The sequence below is a fragment of the Marmota monax genome, unplaced genomic scaffold (assembly GCF_021218885.2).
Source record: "Marmota monax isolate L192 unplaced genomic scaffold, Marmota_monax_Labrador192_F-V1.1 WCK01_AAM20220418_F8-fsc00072, whole genome shotgun sequence".
NCBI lineage: Eukaryota > Metazoa > Chordata > Mammalia > Rodentia > Sciuridae > Marmota > Marmota monax.
Genome location: NW_026692356.1, coordinates 2,726,672 through 2,746,108, shown reverse-complemented (window position 1 = coordinate 2,746,108; position 19,437 = coordinate 2,726,672). Strand labels below are relative to the sequence as shown.

General features: G+C 34.8%; 2 protein-coding genes across 10 annotated transcripts in view; one reads left to right on the top strand and one right to left on the bottom strand.

The window, feature by feature from the left end:
* Nucleotides 1-4,610, top strand: part of Mastl (microtubule associated serine/threonine kinase like) — a 33,063-nt gene extending 28,453 nt beyond the window's left edge. For both annotated transcript variants that reach the window (XM_046442303.1, XM_046442302.1), the window contains exon 12: nt 2,697-4,610. In XM_046442303.1, the coding sequence (XP_046298259.1) occupies nt 2,697-2,854 (158 nt within the window). In that variant the 3' untranslated portion in view covers nt 2,855-4,610. The remainder of the gene's footprint in view (nt 1-2,696) is intronic.
* A 5,078-nt stretch (nt 4,611-9,688) lies between these two features.
* Acbd5 (acyl-CoA binding domain containing 5) overlaps nt 9,689-19,437 on the bottom strand; it is a 42,073-nt gene continuing 32,324 nt past the window's right edge. For all 8 annotated transcript variants that reach the window (XM_058578620.1, XM_058578621.1, XM_058578618.1 and 5 more), the window contains 3 exons: nt 15,240-15,284; nt 14,815-14,924; nt 9,689-11,633 (listed from right to left, as the gene is read on the bottom strand). In XM_058578620.1, coding sequence (XP_058434603.1) covers nt 11,621-11,633; nt 14,815-14,924; nt 15,240-15,284 — 168 coding nt within the window. In that variant the 3' untranslated portion in view covers nt 9,689-11,620. The remainder of the gene's footprint in view (nt 11,634-14,814; nt 14,925-15,239; nt 15,285-19,437) is intronic.

The following is a 19,437-nucleotide window of genomic DNA, read 5'->3' as shown; positions in this document are numbered from 1 at the left end:
ATGAATTTCATCTACTCTGGAGGCTGAGGCAGGAGGATCGCAGTTTGATGACAGCCTGGATAATTTAGCAAGACCCTGTCTCAGAATAAGAAAGGTTGAGGATATAGCTCAGTGTAGAACACCCCTGGGTTTGGTCCCTAGTGTTAGGGAAGGAGAAAAAAAAAATACACACACACACACAAAAAAAAAAAAAAGTGTGTTTATTGATTTAATTGAACCTATCAAGTGACTTCATGACTTCAAGTCCAGGGCTATACTAAGGATGAACTAGACTGAAGTCCCTTTCTTTATGGAACTCACATTCTAGTAGAAAGACAGGTTGTAGGCAAACAGCCATAACATAACATGATGCATGGGTGAGTACTAGGAAGAAAACTAAAGCAAAGTGAGAGGATACAAAGTGATGGCAAGAGATGTTTTTAGATATGGTGATTGGGAATACCTCTATGAAGAGTGAGTTTTGATCAGAAACCTGTAAGAAGTGAAAGAGTGGTCATTTGAAAACTCAGCTTTAGCTTTCTGAAGAAGCCTAGGACTTCATTTATGTTGCTTGAAATACCTCAACACCCACAAATTTCAATTCCAGCAGGGTACATTGGGTTTGGACACATCAGATCCTCACAGTGTTACTTCAGAATAGATGTGGGTATCTTAACACAACATATTGGTCAGATTGCTATTATAAAGCATGGTATCATTCAGGTGGCAGCAGATAGCTTTGGAAAAAAAAAAAAAAACTAAGACCCTAACTCTTATTGATAACATATTATATGCATTGCCTTATGGTTATGTGTTAATCAGTCTCAAGCTGAGTGAAGACTTTATTACTACTAGGACTCTAAACAATCATCTACCTTGTTACACTAGTGGTGCAGAAAGTATTACATCAGCATGGAGCACATTCAAGGCCAAAATAATTGCCAACTTCAAGGAGAAAGAATATTAAGATGAATTTATCTAAAATTCAATATTCTTTCTTGTCACACCCATGGAAATTACAGTTTCAGTCTATTGTGATATTCTAATGGGCTATGATATGGTGCATTGGAATGATTTTCAAATATTTTGCTAGAAGATACATTTAATGAAGCAGAAAATTGATAGTAGTAACTCTTATTCTCTGGTATCTGGATATAGTGGGAAGCTTTGTGATCCTTTCATCATAACTACTCATTTTCATTTAAACTTAATTCACAAAGGAATTCTAATTTAGTTTAAGGGTTGAAGTAACTTTTTTTAAAAGAATATTTTTTAGTTATAGATGGACACAATATCTTTATTTTTTTTATGGGGTGCTGAGGATCGAACCCAGTGTCTCATGCATGCTAGGCAAGCACTCTACCTCTAAGCCACAACCCCAGCCCTGAAGTAACTTTTTTAAACTGAAGAATACCCATCCTCCGCTTCACTCTGTAAATTGTTTGTTGAAGAAACAAATATCTGTGGTGTCATTAGTAAGAACATTTTTCTTTTATCCCCATTTATTTTTAGCAACTTATATGATTTTCTGAAGAAGAGTTTCTCTGCTTTATCCAGATAATTGTGGGGCCTGTCCTGTTGACTGTAGAATATTTAACAGAATCCCTGGCCTCTACTTGGTAGATGCTCCCACATTTGTGTCCACCAAAAATGTCTCCAAACATTGCCAAATGTCCTTTAAGGGTAAAATCACCCCAGAACCACCATTCTGATAAGTTATCCATGCTCAGTTATTTTGAACATTAAGAGACAAATTCTTTGTATGTAAACTATTGTTGCTATTTTATTCCTTTTCCTGTTAGTCTTTTAGTATAGGGAAAAATCAACTGGTAGACATTAATCTCCCAACTCCTTACCCCCAATACAGACCCATAATTCTTTCCTGTCTATGTAGTCCTCTTCCAATATTTTACTTAAGTTGGGTTACTTTTTGTGATGGTTTAACAACTTACTGCCTTAATTTCTTGTTTGTTAACATCTCTATTGTTGGTTTAAGGATTGAAAGGTTCAGGCTAGGAATGTAGCCTAGTGGTAGAGAGCTTGCCTAATGTGTGCAAGGACCCCAGTTCAATCCACAGCAATGACACATACACAAAAAAGAAGAGTTAATAAAAGGGAGGGTTATTTCTACCAACTAAATATCACCATGTGGTCAAATAAATGAACATACTTTTATTTTAGTAGGCAGAAAGAAATAGGAAGGATGAATAAGGTATCAACAATGTATATGTTAAAATCACCATGAAGAAGGATGGAGCACAGGGAAGAAAGCAAGGGAGTAAAGGGTGAGCTTCATGCTCAAGTTATCTGGGGCAATAGATAGTGCTAAAGATTTTAGTGATATAAATAAGTGGTTAGGCCTTGTAATGAGAACTGAAGCATTAATCATGTGATGTCAGCATTATGGAAGTTGTATTAGGGAGCCAGAAGTAGGCCAAACTCTCTTCTCTCAGGTCAGGGATTGTGTAAGAAGATGCAGGCAGCAAGAAAAATGCTTCATTTGCTCATTTGGCAAATCTAAACCAGGAACCTATTATATGCCAAGTAATAGACAAAATCAAATGGTATTTGACCTTAACAGGGAGACAGACATTTGTAGAATTGGCATTGTAAGTTCAGGCAAGATACATGTTAGACATCCCCTTTTTAATTCCGAAAGGGAGTACTTACTTAGGTAATTGTGTCATAATATTGTTTTGTTTCATATTTTTCCTAAGAACTGAAACGTCATCCTCTCTTCACTGATGTAGACTGGGAAAATCTGCAGCATCAAACTATGCCTTTCATACCTCAACCAGATAATGAAACAGATACTTCCTATTTTGAAGCCAGGAATAACGCTCAGCATCTGACTGTATCTGGATTTAGTTTATAGCATGTAAATGTTTCTTTTATTTAAACTTGTATTATAGAATAAGCTTCATAATTATATACTCCTTAATACTAAACTGATAAAAGAGGGATCAAAATAATTAATTCTACCTGGGTTGATGAGCTTTTAATGTATGTGACAGCTTTCACAGAGTTAAAAAGATATAAGAAATGTAATTAGTAATATCTCAACTTGAGAACTGTATATAAATCTTCAAATCTTTTTAAACTTTATTTATTTATTTTCTGCACTTTATGAAAAGTAAAGCATCAATAAAATTAGAATGGCACTACCACTATAATACATAGAGATAGTTAGCCACAAGCTTGATTTTTTTCTTTATGTGTTGATTGTAGTCCACCATTCAATATGGTAACAACAAAAAAGGTATGGTTTCATTTGAATGTAATTTACTTGCCCATGTTCTAGCGACTTAGGGGTATGAGGTTGGAGGATCGCAAGTTGCAGGCCAGCCTCAGCAACTTAATGAGACCCTGTCTCAAAATAAGAAAATAAAAAGGGTAGGGATGTGGATCAGTGGTAAAGTGCCTCTGGGTTCAATCCCCAGTATGGAAAAACAAAAACAACCCTGTGGTCTCATGGGCAATCATTTAAGGCATCATTTGTAACCTCGAAAATGTAGCTGGAAAATTTCTTCGCTCATTAGTGTAACTCTTTTGGGAAACAAGGACTAAAAAAAAGGACTAGAGTTTTAGTTTACAAGTTACTAATGATACAGTTTTATTGCCTTGACTGCTTTTGGTGCTTGCCTTTAGGATATTTATTTATTTTTTTTAATACTACTGGAAAAGTTAGGTGTGATATACTGTAAACAATTTAAAATAGTAATACAATTTAATTTTGCCTAATATAATTATAAAAGTAAATTATCTGTCAGCATCAACACACACTGTGAGTATTCAGCTTAGTCATATCTTAAATTCATTGAGGTTTTCAGCATACTTAACACCTAAAAGAGCAAAGGTCAAACACCGTTTTCTTTTTGCACATTGGCTTTACTGTTTGCCCTGTTGTAATATAGTTGACAAAGATACAAGTTTAAAACAGAGTGAAAGATATACCATTATAATATTTCTTTCTAATTGAATTCACGGGCTAGAGGTTTTACTGAGCTTGTTTTAGTAATGACTACTTAGATTTAATGCTCCTCATAGTTACCCCTTGTAATAAAATGTTCAAAATACAGTTATTTTAACTTCATTTAGTTTGAGTTATACATTTTTCCCCTAGATGAGAGCATAGAATTACCTATCATCTTTTTATGGTATTGTCAAGTAGTGAAAAGAAAAAAGGCTGTGGAATCAAACGGATCAAACCATCATTCTGCCACATTAAGACACCTTAGCAGATTAATTGGGAGCAGCTCCATGTTGGGGATTATACTGATTACTTTGAAGAGTTGGAATGAGCAGAGCCAGATGAAGAAACAACCAGTTTTGTGGCTTCCTGAGGAAGGTATCAAGGATTTGAAATGTTACTTAATTGGAGAAATGTAAAATTAGCTGATTTTCAACAGAAGACAAAGCCCTTAATTAGAAAGTTACACAGTTTATTGTTATAAACCTAGCTAGTCATCTGAAATGCTGCCACCAGGAAAGGCATGTTGTCATGGTATTTAGGGGGAATGTGTGATTTATCATCTAAATTTATAACTGTCAATGAGTTGTAAGTTCAGACACTTGTTAAGGAGAAACCCATGAAGGAACAACAATAATGAAATAAAGAACATTGACTATGATGAGTGGAAATCTGTGCATCTTTTACTCTGAAGGCAATCAGAATGTGTCACCCCAAAATATGCCTCTGGCATAAAAAATATTTTTGACCAAAAGGAGACACAGTAAGATTTCTCCCTCTCCTCTTGCTTTTTTGTCTAAAGGTAGGCTATAAATTCAACTTCACAGAAGAGAACTCTAGTCTTAGAGAACAGGTAGCACCAGAGGACTCTATAAACAAACCTTACTCCATTGTTTCCTCCTTTATATTTACCTTCTGAGAGTTTCCCTCTTTGGAAACCTAAAATCACTTTCCTTTGTCCTGTCATTTCCCAGATACTGGCAAAGAATTGTATTTGTTCTTTGTTGAAGATCCTGATTTAGAATGCTAAGCACTACTTGGGTTACTTTACATTGAAGTATCTCCTGCATAACATGCACTGCACACATTAAAAACTTTTTTATTGTTAATGTCTTTTGTTACAGAGAGCCATCCCAACTTAGAGCTCATGATGGTTAAGAAAAAAATTTCTTCACCAAAAACTATTATATAATTTTAATTAACAGAAAATAATTTTCTCCTAGCCCCATTAAATGTAAAAAAAAAAAAATGCAAAAAAAAAAAATGTTTGAAAAGCTACCTATTTATCTTGGCTTCTCCATATTAGAATAAAACAAGACAAAGTACTTAGCAAACACACACACAAAAAAAGGTTTACTAAATGATAATTATTTGAAAACCTTACCATGTTTTGCCAAAGTCCTTGAAGGACATTTAGGTCAAATAATTATTCCATTTGCCAAAAAGAACTGTCATAATTTTAGCCAGTTGCAAACATGTTCAGAGTCCAGAAGATATGTTCAAACATAATGTTTTCACCAGGTTTTTCAATTAATACCAAGGCAACATAGATAGGTTATTCTTTCACTGTTGAAGTATATTGTGTGGGACAATATTTGAAAGAAGACTAAGTAAAATGTACCAGCCTACCTGGATTCAAGATATATTTAGATATAGAATTATCAAAACTTACTGGAAGGAACCAAGTTTGACACCTAATTCCCAGCTTGAGCAAGTGGGTCAATTGTGGTATTATACCCTAAAATAGAATGAGGAATGGGATGGGTAGAAATGTCTGTGAGACACTCAAAGAATACAAGAAATCAGTTGGAGACTTCGAAAAAAAAAAAAAAAAATGGTGCCTGCAATTTCTTATACACTATTGCCACAAAAAGTAGAGTCTAATTATTCTTCCTATGAAGATAGGCCAAATGCATTGAATTGCATCCAGTGAGTCAAGTGGCGGAAATGACTCCAGGAAGCTTCCAAGGCCAAGTTTAAGATGGCAAAAAAGCTTCTCCCTGGCTTTCTCCTGGGACATGCACTTTGGGAGCCTGAGCTGGCACATAGGAAGTCTTGCTACCCTAAAGCCACCATACTGGAACGACCATGAGGAAAAGCATAAATAGAGTTACCCACAGACACCCCCACACACTTTGCCAGCTTCCAGTTCTTCTGAGTTTCCTCAGCTATGGAACCCTGCTATGCCTTTCATGGAATCCATGAGCACATCAAATGGCTGCTTTATGCCACTGAGTTTTCTGGTAATCCCTATCCAGCTATAGTAACTGTAACCCACAGGTACTGACAGAATAGGAAAGCAATTAAAAACAAAAAAAGCAACAAAACAAAAGCAATGACAATTTGGAAGGTGGTAAGTAAGTGGGTAATTAGTTTAAATAATGCAGTAACTAAGTGCATCATTGTGAGTCATGAGAAACAGGCAAAAATTAATTGAACTTACACTACATAAGAGTTGGTACTAGATACATCCCTAAGGGTGAAAGGGAGTAGTTGAATTAATTTGTTGGATTCCACTTAAGCAGATCCTAAGATCCTCTGTCCAACTGCACATACCTTCTATCCCTTATTGACCCTTGCTAAATAGTAGGGGTTGTTTTGTTTTGTTTTTTCCTCTGTGTGGAGGATGAACAAGAGAGATACCTGGCACATTGAAGAAAGTGCTGTGGTGGAGATCTCCCTTTGTCTTTCCAGATTCACCTCCATACTTCTGAAGTCTGCTTTGTGTCCAAGGAAATTGCTATGCTAACCATGTCAAAAGACTCCTTTGTTCCTCTGGCTTCCAGTAGATTTGGCTAATACAGGGCATCAGCAGTAGATCCCCAGAGGAAAAAGAATAAAAGAGGAATGCTGATTCCCTAACTTTCTTCCCTGTAGATCCTGGTAGGCTGGTACTTCCTTTGACCAAATGCTGCAGCTTCTATAAGGTATCTTCATAAGTCCCAATCTGTATCTGACATCCTAAGAGGTATTACACCAATTTTATGAATGAGAAAACTGAAAACACATACTAATTTCCTGTGATTGCACAGCTGGAAAGTGGCAGGCTGGCTCCAGAGCTTGTACTCAGTCCTCAGAATAAAAAACTACCTGTATGGGCTGGGGTTGTGGCTCAGTGGTAGAGTGCTCACCTAGCATGTACCAGGCCCTGGGTTTGATCCTCAGCACCACATAAAAATAAATAAAATATTGTGTCCAACTAAAACATAAATATTTTAAAAAAGAAGCTACCTGTATAGTGGTGGCAAGCATCAGAAACCTTCTCAAGTACTTTAAATAAGAAAGCAAATTTACTAATCAATATAAACAAATTATAGAGAGTTGGTGGTATTATTTACAGAGTTAAATGGATAGAGGGACTTGACCATGTTTTACCAACTCTAAGCTATGTTATAACAGTATTTGCCTTATTATCTAAGGCTCTTCCAAATGACAAGAGACATATTACCCTAGGGTAATATAATCTTAGCAGACTCTAATTCAAAGAGAAAGAATATGCGAAAACAATAAGACCACAACATTCCTATCAGATCGACTAAAATCCAAAATACTGACAACACTAAATGCTGACAGAAATACTCTCATTCATTGCTAGTGTAAAAAAAATGGTACAGCCACTTTAGAAGACTCTTTGGCAGTTTCTTACAAAACTAAATGTACTCTTAACACATGATCCAGCAATCGAACTCCTTGGTATTTATCCAAATGAGTTGAAAATATGCTCACACGGGCTGGGATTGTGGCTCAAGCGGTAGCGCGCTTGCCTGGCATGTGTGCGGCCCGGGTTCGATCCTCAGCACCACATACAAACAAAAATGTTGTGTCCGCCGAAAACTAAAAAAAATAAATAAATATTAAAAAATTCTCTCTCTTAAAAAAAAGATACATAGCATTGAATTTAAAAAAAATATATGCTCACACAAAAAGCTGCACATTTTTAAAATATATTTTTAGTTGTTGATGGATACAATACCTTTATTTTGTTTATTTATTTATATGTGGTGCTGAGGATGGAACCCAGTGCCTCATATGGCCTAGGCAGGTGCTCTACCACTCAGCCATACCCGAGGCCCCACAAACTGTTACATTTCTAACAGCTTTATTCATAAGTTGGAAACAATCAAGATGCCTACAGTAGGTGAATGGATAAATTGTGGCACATAATAATGGAATATTATTCAGTGATACAAAGACATGAGCTATTAAGCCATGAATAAACAAAACAAACATAAGTACATATTACTGAGTAAAACGAAGCCAGCCTGAAAAGTCTACATATGGTGATTCCAAATACATGACATCTAAAATATGCAAGACTTATGAGACAGTAAAAAGATCAATGTTTACCCAGGGTTAGCAGAGAGGTAGGAATAGGCCTTGCACAGATGATGTTTAGGGTAGTGAAATGACTGTATTCTATTAGAAGGTGGGTTCACATAATTTAAAATTTGTAAAAACCTACTGAATGTACACCAAGAATGAACCCTAATGTAATCATTTGTCCATGTTAATTCATCAATTGTAACAAATATACCACTCTACCTGGGGATGGTGATGGTTGGAAAGGTTGTATGTGGGTGTTGGGAGAATGGTATGGGAACAATGAACTTTTTATTCAGTTTTGTGGTGGACCTGAAAACACTATACCCTATAATTACATCATTAATTTATATACAAGAATTGTGTGCAAAGTGCTTTTTAAACTATAAAATACTTTGGAAGCAGATCTAAAAAATATTGCAAAGAAAAAAAAAAAAAAAACAGTGTTCATTGGTTGCAAAAAAAAAAACTGCAAAGAGAAGGGGTGAGAAAGAATACTCTCTCCTAGTTCCACAAATTAAATCCCAAAGATTAACTCCAACTGTCTCACTGATGATCCTGTACCCATTCCTGGGATCATAACTTTTCTTAGAAGAATGGGATATAAACTGGTAGGTGTGGGTCACATACTCATTACTGTGGCTTGGGTGGGAAGGAGTGGGCATATCTGGGTGTTCCATTTAGCAGCCTCAACAGAATCCCTTAGTAGGAAAGGAAAAGCTTCCAAAGGAAGAAGGAAAGGGACAGAGGATACACTTCTAGCTAATTAGATATGAGAAGTCTCCTACATGAGTCTTTCAATAAAGATAATTGTTTCTTAGATAGAAAAATACAACTGGAAATTGCTTTCTTCCCTTCACTTGTCCTCCTATACTGTAGGTCTGGGAAAGCTACACACTAAATATGGTAGAATAGAAGTCAGGAAGTGAGCCCTATATCCATAATGGCATTGTGGAAGTACCAGCCCCAGAATTTACTACCTCTGAGCTTCTATGAGGAAAACAAAAACAAAAGACATTTGGTCAAGCCACAGTAGAACAATGATATCTTAAGTGGTACAAGTAGTTAACATCACTTTTATACTATCATGAAATTATAAATTATATATGTATTAAAAACACAAACTCACCATGTTCCACCTACAACTAATGGTATATATTCAAGATGGCTATTTTTAGGGGTTCACCGAGTGCTTTGTGAGAAGCTATTTATTTGGTGTTATGAACTAAACTAAGATTTTTGACTGGATCACTAATTCTAATCAACTAGATGATTAAATGAGTTAAATGTCATCCCAGTTTGATTTTTTATAAAATTATATATAAGCATGGCTTTATTTAAAAAGTTAATTTTATGAATTCCTACTATTTATTCTCATTTAATCTTTAGTATATAATCAATACACTAACAGTAACAACATTTCTCATTAACCTTTTATTTTAACTTAATTTACAATAAAGAAACAGAAAATAAGTTGATCATTAAAAAAATACCATAGCTGTCAATTTTAAATGAGATTCTTATTAAACAAAGCAATAACACTATACCCTATAATTACATCATTAATTTATATACAATAATTGTGTGCAAAGTGCTTTTCATACTATAAAATAAAGACTTTGGAATAAGATACAAATGGTTATCCCTAGCAGTTAATTACCCCTGACTGCTTGTAATGAATCTCAATTTCCTACTTTCTTAATTTGCATTTTATTTATTTAAATACTAAGAGAAAAGCCACCATTTTCTGATTTCATACTTGATATCTAATTTTTTAAAATAATCCCTGATCCACAAGTTTAAACTTTATTTCTACATATAATTCAGTTACTTTCTCCATTTTTTTCTAAATAAGTAGAGGATAGGTTGTTTCTTTTTTGTCATTTTTAAGCAAAGGTAGATCCTTTTAGACATGTTTAAATCTAGATGGATTAAAAACTAAAAAAACATGAAGTTATATGAAAGAAGAAATAAGAACATGAGTTTGGGAAAAGCAAATTGTATTCTCATACTTTTTCTTCAGGCAAATAAAGAACCACTCTGTATATTAAAGTTGGACTAATTTCTTCCCTCTTATTAAAAACACTCTGAACACATGCTAATCCCAACATCTTGCAATACAGAATTCTTCAAAATTATCTGTTACAAAGTCTCTGATTCATAGAAATCTTTAAAGCACAAAGTACATCTAACTAAATGTAGAGTTTTGTAAGGTATACAGGAAGAATGATTTTCCAAATCTTCAAGGATCTAAATTACAGTCTTCCTTTTAGTCTAAAAGGTGAGATGTCGGATAGAGGGACTTAAATTTTCATTGGTTGAGCATGCCTATTCATATAAAAGCATATGGCCTGTTAGCTTGCAAAACCTTCCAATACCCCTAATGAAGTATGTATATCCAAATATTATACCCCCAAGGAAAAACTGAGGCACTAAGAGGTTAAAGAGTCCAGTCTGTATAGTTTACCAGTTGCAGAAAAGTGATATTAATGTGTTTCCTTTTTTACCTTTGTAAAAACAGTATAAATAAGTTTTCATTTTATATTTCAAAGCACCCTATGAAGCATACACTAGATATCCTCAAAGAAAAATAATTAGAAAGGAATATATGTATAGATTGAATTAAAATCTTATAGGTTATATCTGTAGGCTCAGAATAAACTTTTAAATCTATTACATTAAGCCCATTTTTCATAATTTCCATCATCATGTTATGTCTATCTGTAACTCATTTGTAAAAACTAAGTCTAGTACAAAGGGATATAATTTTTAATAATGATGCCTGACATTAACTCTGAGATGTGACTACTCAAGAAATATGTGCAGCCCACAAAGTGAATGTGGAGAAGATTCTTCCAACAGTTTCCACTACTTGGCATGACAATTCAGTGACTAATATAAAATCCATTTACCCTCATTTGAAACTCATTCTTGGTTTACATTCTTTCTCATATTTAACTTAGAAAATGAAAAATACCCACTTATATAAATCGATCTCATTATCAGACCTGTACCTTGGGAAGCAGCTTATATTTCTCTATGGAAGATAATCAGGTAAATGTTACCAAACAATAATTTAATGTCCTTCAAGTTCAAGAGTAGGGTACAATATATGTTACTTATAACCTAGTTTAGATTGATTATTCAAGTATCAGCACTATTAGTCCTTAAAATGTTATCATTTGTGTAGTGCAAAAAATATGTGTGTATATATGTACACAAACCAAACTACTGGACAACAAAAAAGAAATGTAATCATCACAAATTAAGATTTTCTTGTGAACTCCACAATCCATTTCATTCTGAGGTCATCCAGGCCCAGCAGTCTTCTTAAGTAAAATATCATTTTCTTCAATTCAGTTTTCTTTAAAAAGAAAGTAAAAACCAGATTCCTGTGAGTATAAATGCAACCCAATATGAAACACATCCATACCAAAAATTCTTGGATAACATAAAAACATTCAATTTCAAGATAAAACCATAAATTACAAATGATCCTCAGGAAACTACTTCATGTGACTTAGACCAATAGGAAGGATCTAATTGTAGGCACTGAAAAAAAAAAAAAAAAGTTCTCATTTATTTAATTTTTGGTACTGGGGAGTGAACCCAGAGGTGCTTTACCACTGAGTCACATCCCCAGCCCTTTTTATTTTCTATTTTGAGACAGGGTCTCATTAAGTTGCTTAAGGCCTTCCTAAGTTGCTGAGGCTACACCACCACACCTGGCCCAAACAGTTTTCAATAAATAAATTTACATTCCTTTTTTCTTCCCTTCTAGAATTTCATCCTTTTCCAATTGGCTATACAATCAAGACTTAGGGGAATTATTTCATAATTTTGTGAAAATGGAAAAGCTCTGAAACCAAAAGCTTAATTGACCCAGACTATTCATTTAATCAACACATATAAGTATCTGTTATTTTCCAGACTCTATTCGTGCACCTGAATTCAGACATAAATGAGGCAGGCTCTTTGCGCTCAAAAGAGCTCAGTTTAGTGACAGGGGAGACAGAAACATACAGCCCCCAAACTTGGATAAATATAACACAATGGTTTTAATGACATCAGAGTGAATGAGCTACCGGGAGAGGGTAGGCTTGTTACCACAAGACACAACAATCACATATGACCTAAGTTCTGCAAAATGTTCCACTGCTGTAAAATCTCCACTCAAGATGCCTGTCTAAAACTTTCATATTAGTCACTCCTCTCTGTAGAAATACTCAGATTTGAAATAATCAGATCATTTCTTACACTCTGTATAAATCCTTTTATCTACACCTCCTTGGCATGAGTGACATTTTCAATAATCAGATCAGTTTTCACCTAACAGGAATTCTCTGCAGAAGGAAGAAAATGAGGCCTCTGGAAGAGGATAAATGAAATGATGGACAAAGACAGATGTGGGTGGTTCTAAAGACAAACTGTCTGAGTGAGGTTCTAGCACAAATGTTAGCTGCGGCTGGTTTGAACTCATGATTCTCCTGTCTCAGCCTCCCGAGCCACTGGGATTATAGGTGTGAGCCACTGGGATTATAGGTGTGCGCCACTGCGTCGGCATTTTTTTAAACATTTAATGAAGTGGTAAGATAACTATTTTTTTTAAATAATTTTTTTCAGTTTTAGATGGACACAATATATTTATTTATTTGTTTGTTTATTTATTTTTAAATGTGGTGTTGAGGACGGAACCCAGAGCCTCACACATGCCAGGCAAGCACTCTACCACTGAGCCACAACCCCAGCCCCAAAAGATAACTATTAATCGAATTTTATTTTATTTTGGTCCTATCCCAAATTTCACTGCCCTCCAACTTTCTTCTACAAAGAAAACATGAAAAGGAATTTTGAAGTCCAGGGATGTAGCTCAGTGGTAGAGAGCTTACCCAGCATGTGTGAGGGCCTGGGTTCAATCCCTAACACAGTAAAAAAATAATTTTGAAACAGTACAAAATATGTAAACACCTACCTTTAGTGTCACTGTGCCTACTGTTTAAGTTGAGCATTACTACTTATTGAGAAAAGATTTGGTTCTTTTTTTCTCCTATGTCAAGGAAACTAGAATTTAAAACACTGAACAGGACTATGCCCAAACATCATAGGAGAAATTTATAATGTGTAAAAGAAAAAACAGATTTAAATTAAAAGTTTATAGTTCTTTTGTTTCCCCTCTATGGTGCTGGGAATCAAACCCGGGTTCTTGCCGACGCTAGGCAAGTGCTCTATCACTGAGCTTTATCCTCAGCCCAACATCTATATCTTTTTGACAATTAAAAAAAAACAAATATGGGCTGGGGTTGTGGCACAGTCGCAAAGTGCTTGCCTAGCATGCATGAGGCACTGGGTTCAATCCCTGGCATCAGATAAAAATAAACAAATAAAATAAAGGTATTATATCGATCTACAAACTTAAAAAAAAAAGAATCCATTAAACAAACAAACAATATACGAATGGACTTAAAAGGTAAAAGTACTATTGAAAAATCAACTTAGTCTGGGCTTGGTGGTGTACTCCTGTAATCCCAGTGGCTTGGGAGGCTGAGGCAGGAGGATTTCAAGTTCAAAACCAGCCTTAGCAACTGAGTGAGGCCCCGAGCAACTCAATGACACACCATCTCTAAATAAAATATATTGTTTAAAAAAGGGCTGGTGATGTGGCTCAGTGGTTAAGTGCCCTGGATATAGTGCCAAAAAAAAAAAAAAAGAAAGCAACTTAAGTTTCATATGCATTTCAACCTACCTACTGTGATAGATTATAACTGGGTTCTTTGGTAAAGGAAAAACATCTATAAATATTTAAACTCACAGATTTTTTTAAATGTGTGTCAAGTGTGCCCTATTGCTTTTTACCCATCAATTATTACTTAATGGGAGATGATGATGAAACATGGAAGACACAATCAATAAGGCCACCATCAAAGTAATGGTCTACTTTGCCAATTCACTCAAGAAAGTAATTCAGTTTTTGTGTCCAATTTTTGGATTGAAGATTTTCTGGAACACAAGTATTCTCACCTCAGGACAGAGATTCAGGGTACATTCAGGAATTCCAAGCTATTTCTCAGACCTATTTGAGTTATCTTCTATCATCCCAAACTGGAACTCTGGCCTTCATCTTAAACTACTTCCTAATTCTAGATACAGTCAACCAGCAGGCTGAAATTTTTCTGAAATGTTAATGCCCATCTGTCAAAGGTATACAAAGTAAACAAGTATTATCTGTTTACCTTTCCACTGTCATTTATATTAGCAAAGGGCCCAAAACAAACATCATAAAGCCATAAAACTTAAGAAGCATATAGTCATTTTCTTGTTGAGCAGATCATAGGCATACAAATCTATCAGATGTTCCCAAGGGAAAACTAGTCTAACAAGTACCGAGCAATCGCCAACATATCATTTCCAAGGTAGCTTTAGTCTCAGGATCAGTATAGAATGTTCAATATGACAATGGACCTATTCTCTTAGTTGTTGGTGAAAACTGTCTACTATCAGTTATAAGAATTTATGCATCATTTCAAATTATAAAACTATAGTATTACCTTCTCCTTCTTTGATAATACAAATGCACCAACCACTGGGCAATAAAAGGCCATATAATAGCAAAAGTTAATGCACCAGGAGACATCTCAAAGGGCCACCAAGATGGTCTCTGGAAAAATAAAATAAACTTGTCAATAATCTATTAAATATTATATTATAAACTTAACAACATGCTTAATTCTTAATTTTGAAAATATAAAAATCCTTGTGAAAGGAAAGTGATATTCTGTATTTCAGGCCATAACTCAGTAAATAAACTTTCAGGAACATTTCAAACTTAAACAGAAAACAAATATTTTTTAACTTCAAAGCTTTAAAGGATAAAATTAATCTTAAATACCATACAGACCTCAAGATGTAATCTAAATGTACTATAACTCATTTAAAACCCTGCTACTTAGATTTGAAGAAAAAAACATCTTACTTGTGAGGAAGGTTGAGTACTAGTCTGCAATGTTGATGATTTTGCCTGTGAATACAAATGAAAGTGACTCAGCCTGACAAAAGAAAAAATATATGGTAATTTTTCTACTTCCTGTCCTTTAAAAAAAAAAAAGTCTAGGACTAGGAATATAGCTCAGTTGGTAAAGAGCTTGCCTCGCATGCACAAGGCCCTGGATTCAATCCCCAGCACCAAAAAAACAAACAGAAGACCCCAAAACCCTCAAATCACTTTAAGCACTTGCTTCTTTAAGGGTCTTATTACATTACCTACTTCCTTTGTTTCCATACAAACCAGCAATTTACAAGCACATTTGAGAACTGCAGCCTTGATTATTAATTAAAATAGACTGTAAACAGTATCCAAAGACTTGTTTGGGGAATTCCTGACAAGTTATAGCAAAAAAAAAATATGATATATATGAGAAATGAACTGTCAGTATTAAAGATTATTAAGTGAGAAGCAGTATGTGTGTGTGTACAGATATAGATATATAGATATATATTTCTTTTTTTTTTTCCTAGTGCTGGGAAATTCTGTAAAAGAACTCATACATGCTAGGCAAGTGCTCTACCAGTAAGCTACACCCTCAGCCTGAGAAGCAATATGAATTAAACAGAAAATTTTCAATTAATTCAGGAAACTTAATCTAAATCAAGTTTCCTTAGACTTATTAGAAACATTGCTCCAGTTTTCTCTATTTATTATAATTTTAGATAAAGGGAATGAAGATTAATGAGATCATCCATTCACTGAATAAATGTTTACTGAGATCTATTATGTACTAGTCACTATTCTGGGTACTAAAGGTACAGGAAGAAGCAAAATGACAAATATCCCTGCCTTAATGGAACATATCCCAGTGTAGGGATACTGATAATAACAAAATAATAAATTTACAGCATGTCCGGGGTGAAAAATGCCATAAGGAAAAAATAAAACAGGAAAGACATATGAGACATATCAGAAGAATTGAATCCTGCAAGCAATTTTGTTTTTCTTTTTTTGCAGTGAGGAGGATTGCACATAAGCAAACATTCTATTACTGAGTTCTACCCGCAGCATACTTGCAAGCAATTTTAAATAAATTGTTTGAGGTAGGCTCAAAATTGTGGCTAACAGAAGGAACAGCCTTCTGTGTAATAGTAAAAGTAAGTTCAAAGACCCAGGGTAAGACAGAGACTACTGGAAACTTCAAGGAACAACTAGAAGGCCAACATGATGAAGTTCTGTGAGATAGAATAGCAGCAAGGTGGGGCAGAAGGAAAGCAGGCTTTTAAAATTCTTATGGGTGGGCTGGGGCTGGGGCTCAGTGGTAGAGCGCTTGCCTAGCACGTGTGAGGCCCTGGGTTTGATTATCAGCACCACATATAAATAAATAAAATAAAGGTCTATTGACAACTAAAAAAATATTAAAAGAAAGTTTTTTTTAAAAAAATTTTATGGATAATGTGATTTCAAGTAGCCTAGTATGAATATGGCTTACAGTGCAACTAAATTAGATGCCTCTAGATGTTGCATTAGTCCCTATCGACCATTAAAGTGTTACACTGGTGAGTTAAAGTTGTAGTACACTCAAGCTGAACACTTCAAGTGCTAAAAGAATGAAGAAAAAGTAATGACTCTTAAGCATAATAATATTCAACCAAGAAATGTACGTATGGCACTTCTCCAGATTAAATGTAATAAAGGGTAGAATTAAAAAACTGGGCTCCTAGGTATCCAATAACTTATATCCAACATCATTTTAGTCACTATGAATTGGAATGAAACTCCTGGTGACCAAATTCCAAAGTGACAGAATAACTACCCTTCCTTACAGTAGAAACTAACCTATCAAACACTAAAGTTGAACTGGAACTGTTGAACAGAACTTGGCTTACAGCTAAGAAGTAACCAGCACTAGCTGGGCACAATGGCACATATCTGTAATCCTAATGACTCAGAAGGCTGAGGCAGGAGGACAGCAAGTTGAGGCCAGCCATAGCAACTTAGCAAAACCCTATTCAAAATAAAAAAAAAAAAAAAAGGAAGGGCTGGGAATATAGCTCAGGGGAAGAACACCCTGGGGTTTAATCCCCAGTACCAAAAAAAAAAGTAATCAGCACTACTTGTTTAATTAAGATCACAGTTTTGGTTTTGCTTTGTATGTGCTTGAGAAATAAAGTATATTTAAAGTCCATGATCCCGGTACACTATTGCTAGGATATTTATCCATATATACCAAGAAACTTTTATGTAAGTTCTATTTAGAAAGTCACAGTTTAATATTTTATTATTCTATTGCTAGATGAAAATAGAGGATTACTGATGGCTTTTCTATTCCCTCTGAGGTGTTGGGGATCTGACCCAGGCAAATACTTCACCACTGAGCTACATCCCTAGCCTACCCTTTCCTGATCCCACTCCTTTTTTGTTTGGAATTGAACTCAAGGACACGCGACTGCTGAGCCACATCCCAAGCCCTATTTTGTATTTTATTTGGAGACAGGGTCTCATTCAGTTGCTTAGCGCCTTGATTTTGCTGAGGCTGGCTTCAAACTTGCAATCTTTCTTCCTCAGTCTCACAAATTGCTGGGATTACAGGCATGCACCACTGCGCCCAGCTTCCCACCCCTTGTTTTTTGAAATTCATTTTGAAAGGAAAAACTTCAAACAACATGGATAGCACTTTGCTAATATGAAAATCTAAAAAAATCCAAAATGCTCAAAAATCCAATACTGGGCTGGGGATGTGGCTCAAGCGGTAGCGGGCTCGCCTGGCATGCGTGCGGCCCGGGTTCGATCCTTAGCACCACATACAAAGATGTTGTGTCCGCCGAAAACTAAAAAATAAATATTAAAATTCTCTCTCTCCTCTCTCTCTCTCTAAAATATATATATATATATATATATAAAATCCAATACTTTTTTGAGTACCTTTTTGAATGACAACACAACACTCAAAAAAGTTGTGGATTTTGGAGCATTTCCAATTTTGGATTTCCAAACTATGGATGCTAAACTGATAAAGTCTATGATCATATTCCAAACTACAAAAACTCTGAAATCTGAAATACTTGGGGTCCCAAGCATTTTGAGGAAGGGATACTCTACCTATAGTAACCATTGCAAAGGAAATATGAAAACAGAAAATTACTTAAATTAGGTCCTCTTTAAGGTTGTGAGCTTCCTGAGGGGAGGAACCAAGTTATCTTATTATCATCATCTTTATTTTATTATCATCATTATCATTATCATTTCATAATGACAGTAATTACTGCTTACTATGACTTTGCTCTGCCACTAATTAATATAGCCTCCCAATACTTAGTTTCTTTTTCTGTTAACAAGATTGTTAAACTAAGTCTCCTTCAGTTCTACAATCTACTACTATTCTATCTTCAATTTACTACTCATGAGTCATCCAAGTAAATTATGCACATTTTTAAAAAGTTCTTTATCATATCAAAATCTTTGTTTTTTTTTTCCTCGAAGACGGAGACTGAACCCACGGCTTCCTATATGATAAGTACAAGTTCTACCACTGAGCTACAGTTCCAGGACCCCAAATCTTTTTTTAAAAAAAGGGTTTGTATGAGACAACAATGAAAAAGTAAAACTTATAAATAATATCAAAAGAATTTTAGCAATATTTCAGTATCATTAAAGACATTAAATATATACAAAATATTCTTTTTAAAAATAAAATTGCAAAATGAAAAACAATTTAAAAATAAAATCACAGAATAGAAACAAAACAGATTGGAACAATAATGTTCAGTAATAACTACACAAAAGAGGCTTTTCTGTATGGGTACCTCTTCTTGGTTTCTCTTAAGATAACTCTGTATTATCTATCCTAGGAATAGTGTACGGGGATCATAGACTTTAAATATACTTTATTTAAACCTTATGATATACTGAGTAAATTACTGATTTGGTAAAGGGTAAGATATTCACAATGAGCTGGGCAGGATGGCACAGGCTTATAATCCCAGCAATTTAGGAGGCTATATGAAGCAGGGGCCATCAAAAGCTTGAGGTCAGACTCCATAATTTAGCAGAGAGACTGTCTCAAATTAAAAAAATAAAAAGGGCTGAGGATGTAGCTCAGCAGTAAAGTATCCCTGAGTTCAATACCCAATACCAAAAAAAAAAAAAAAAAAAAAAAAATATATATATATATATATATATTCAC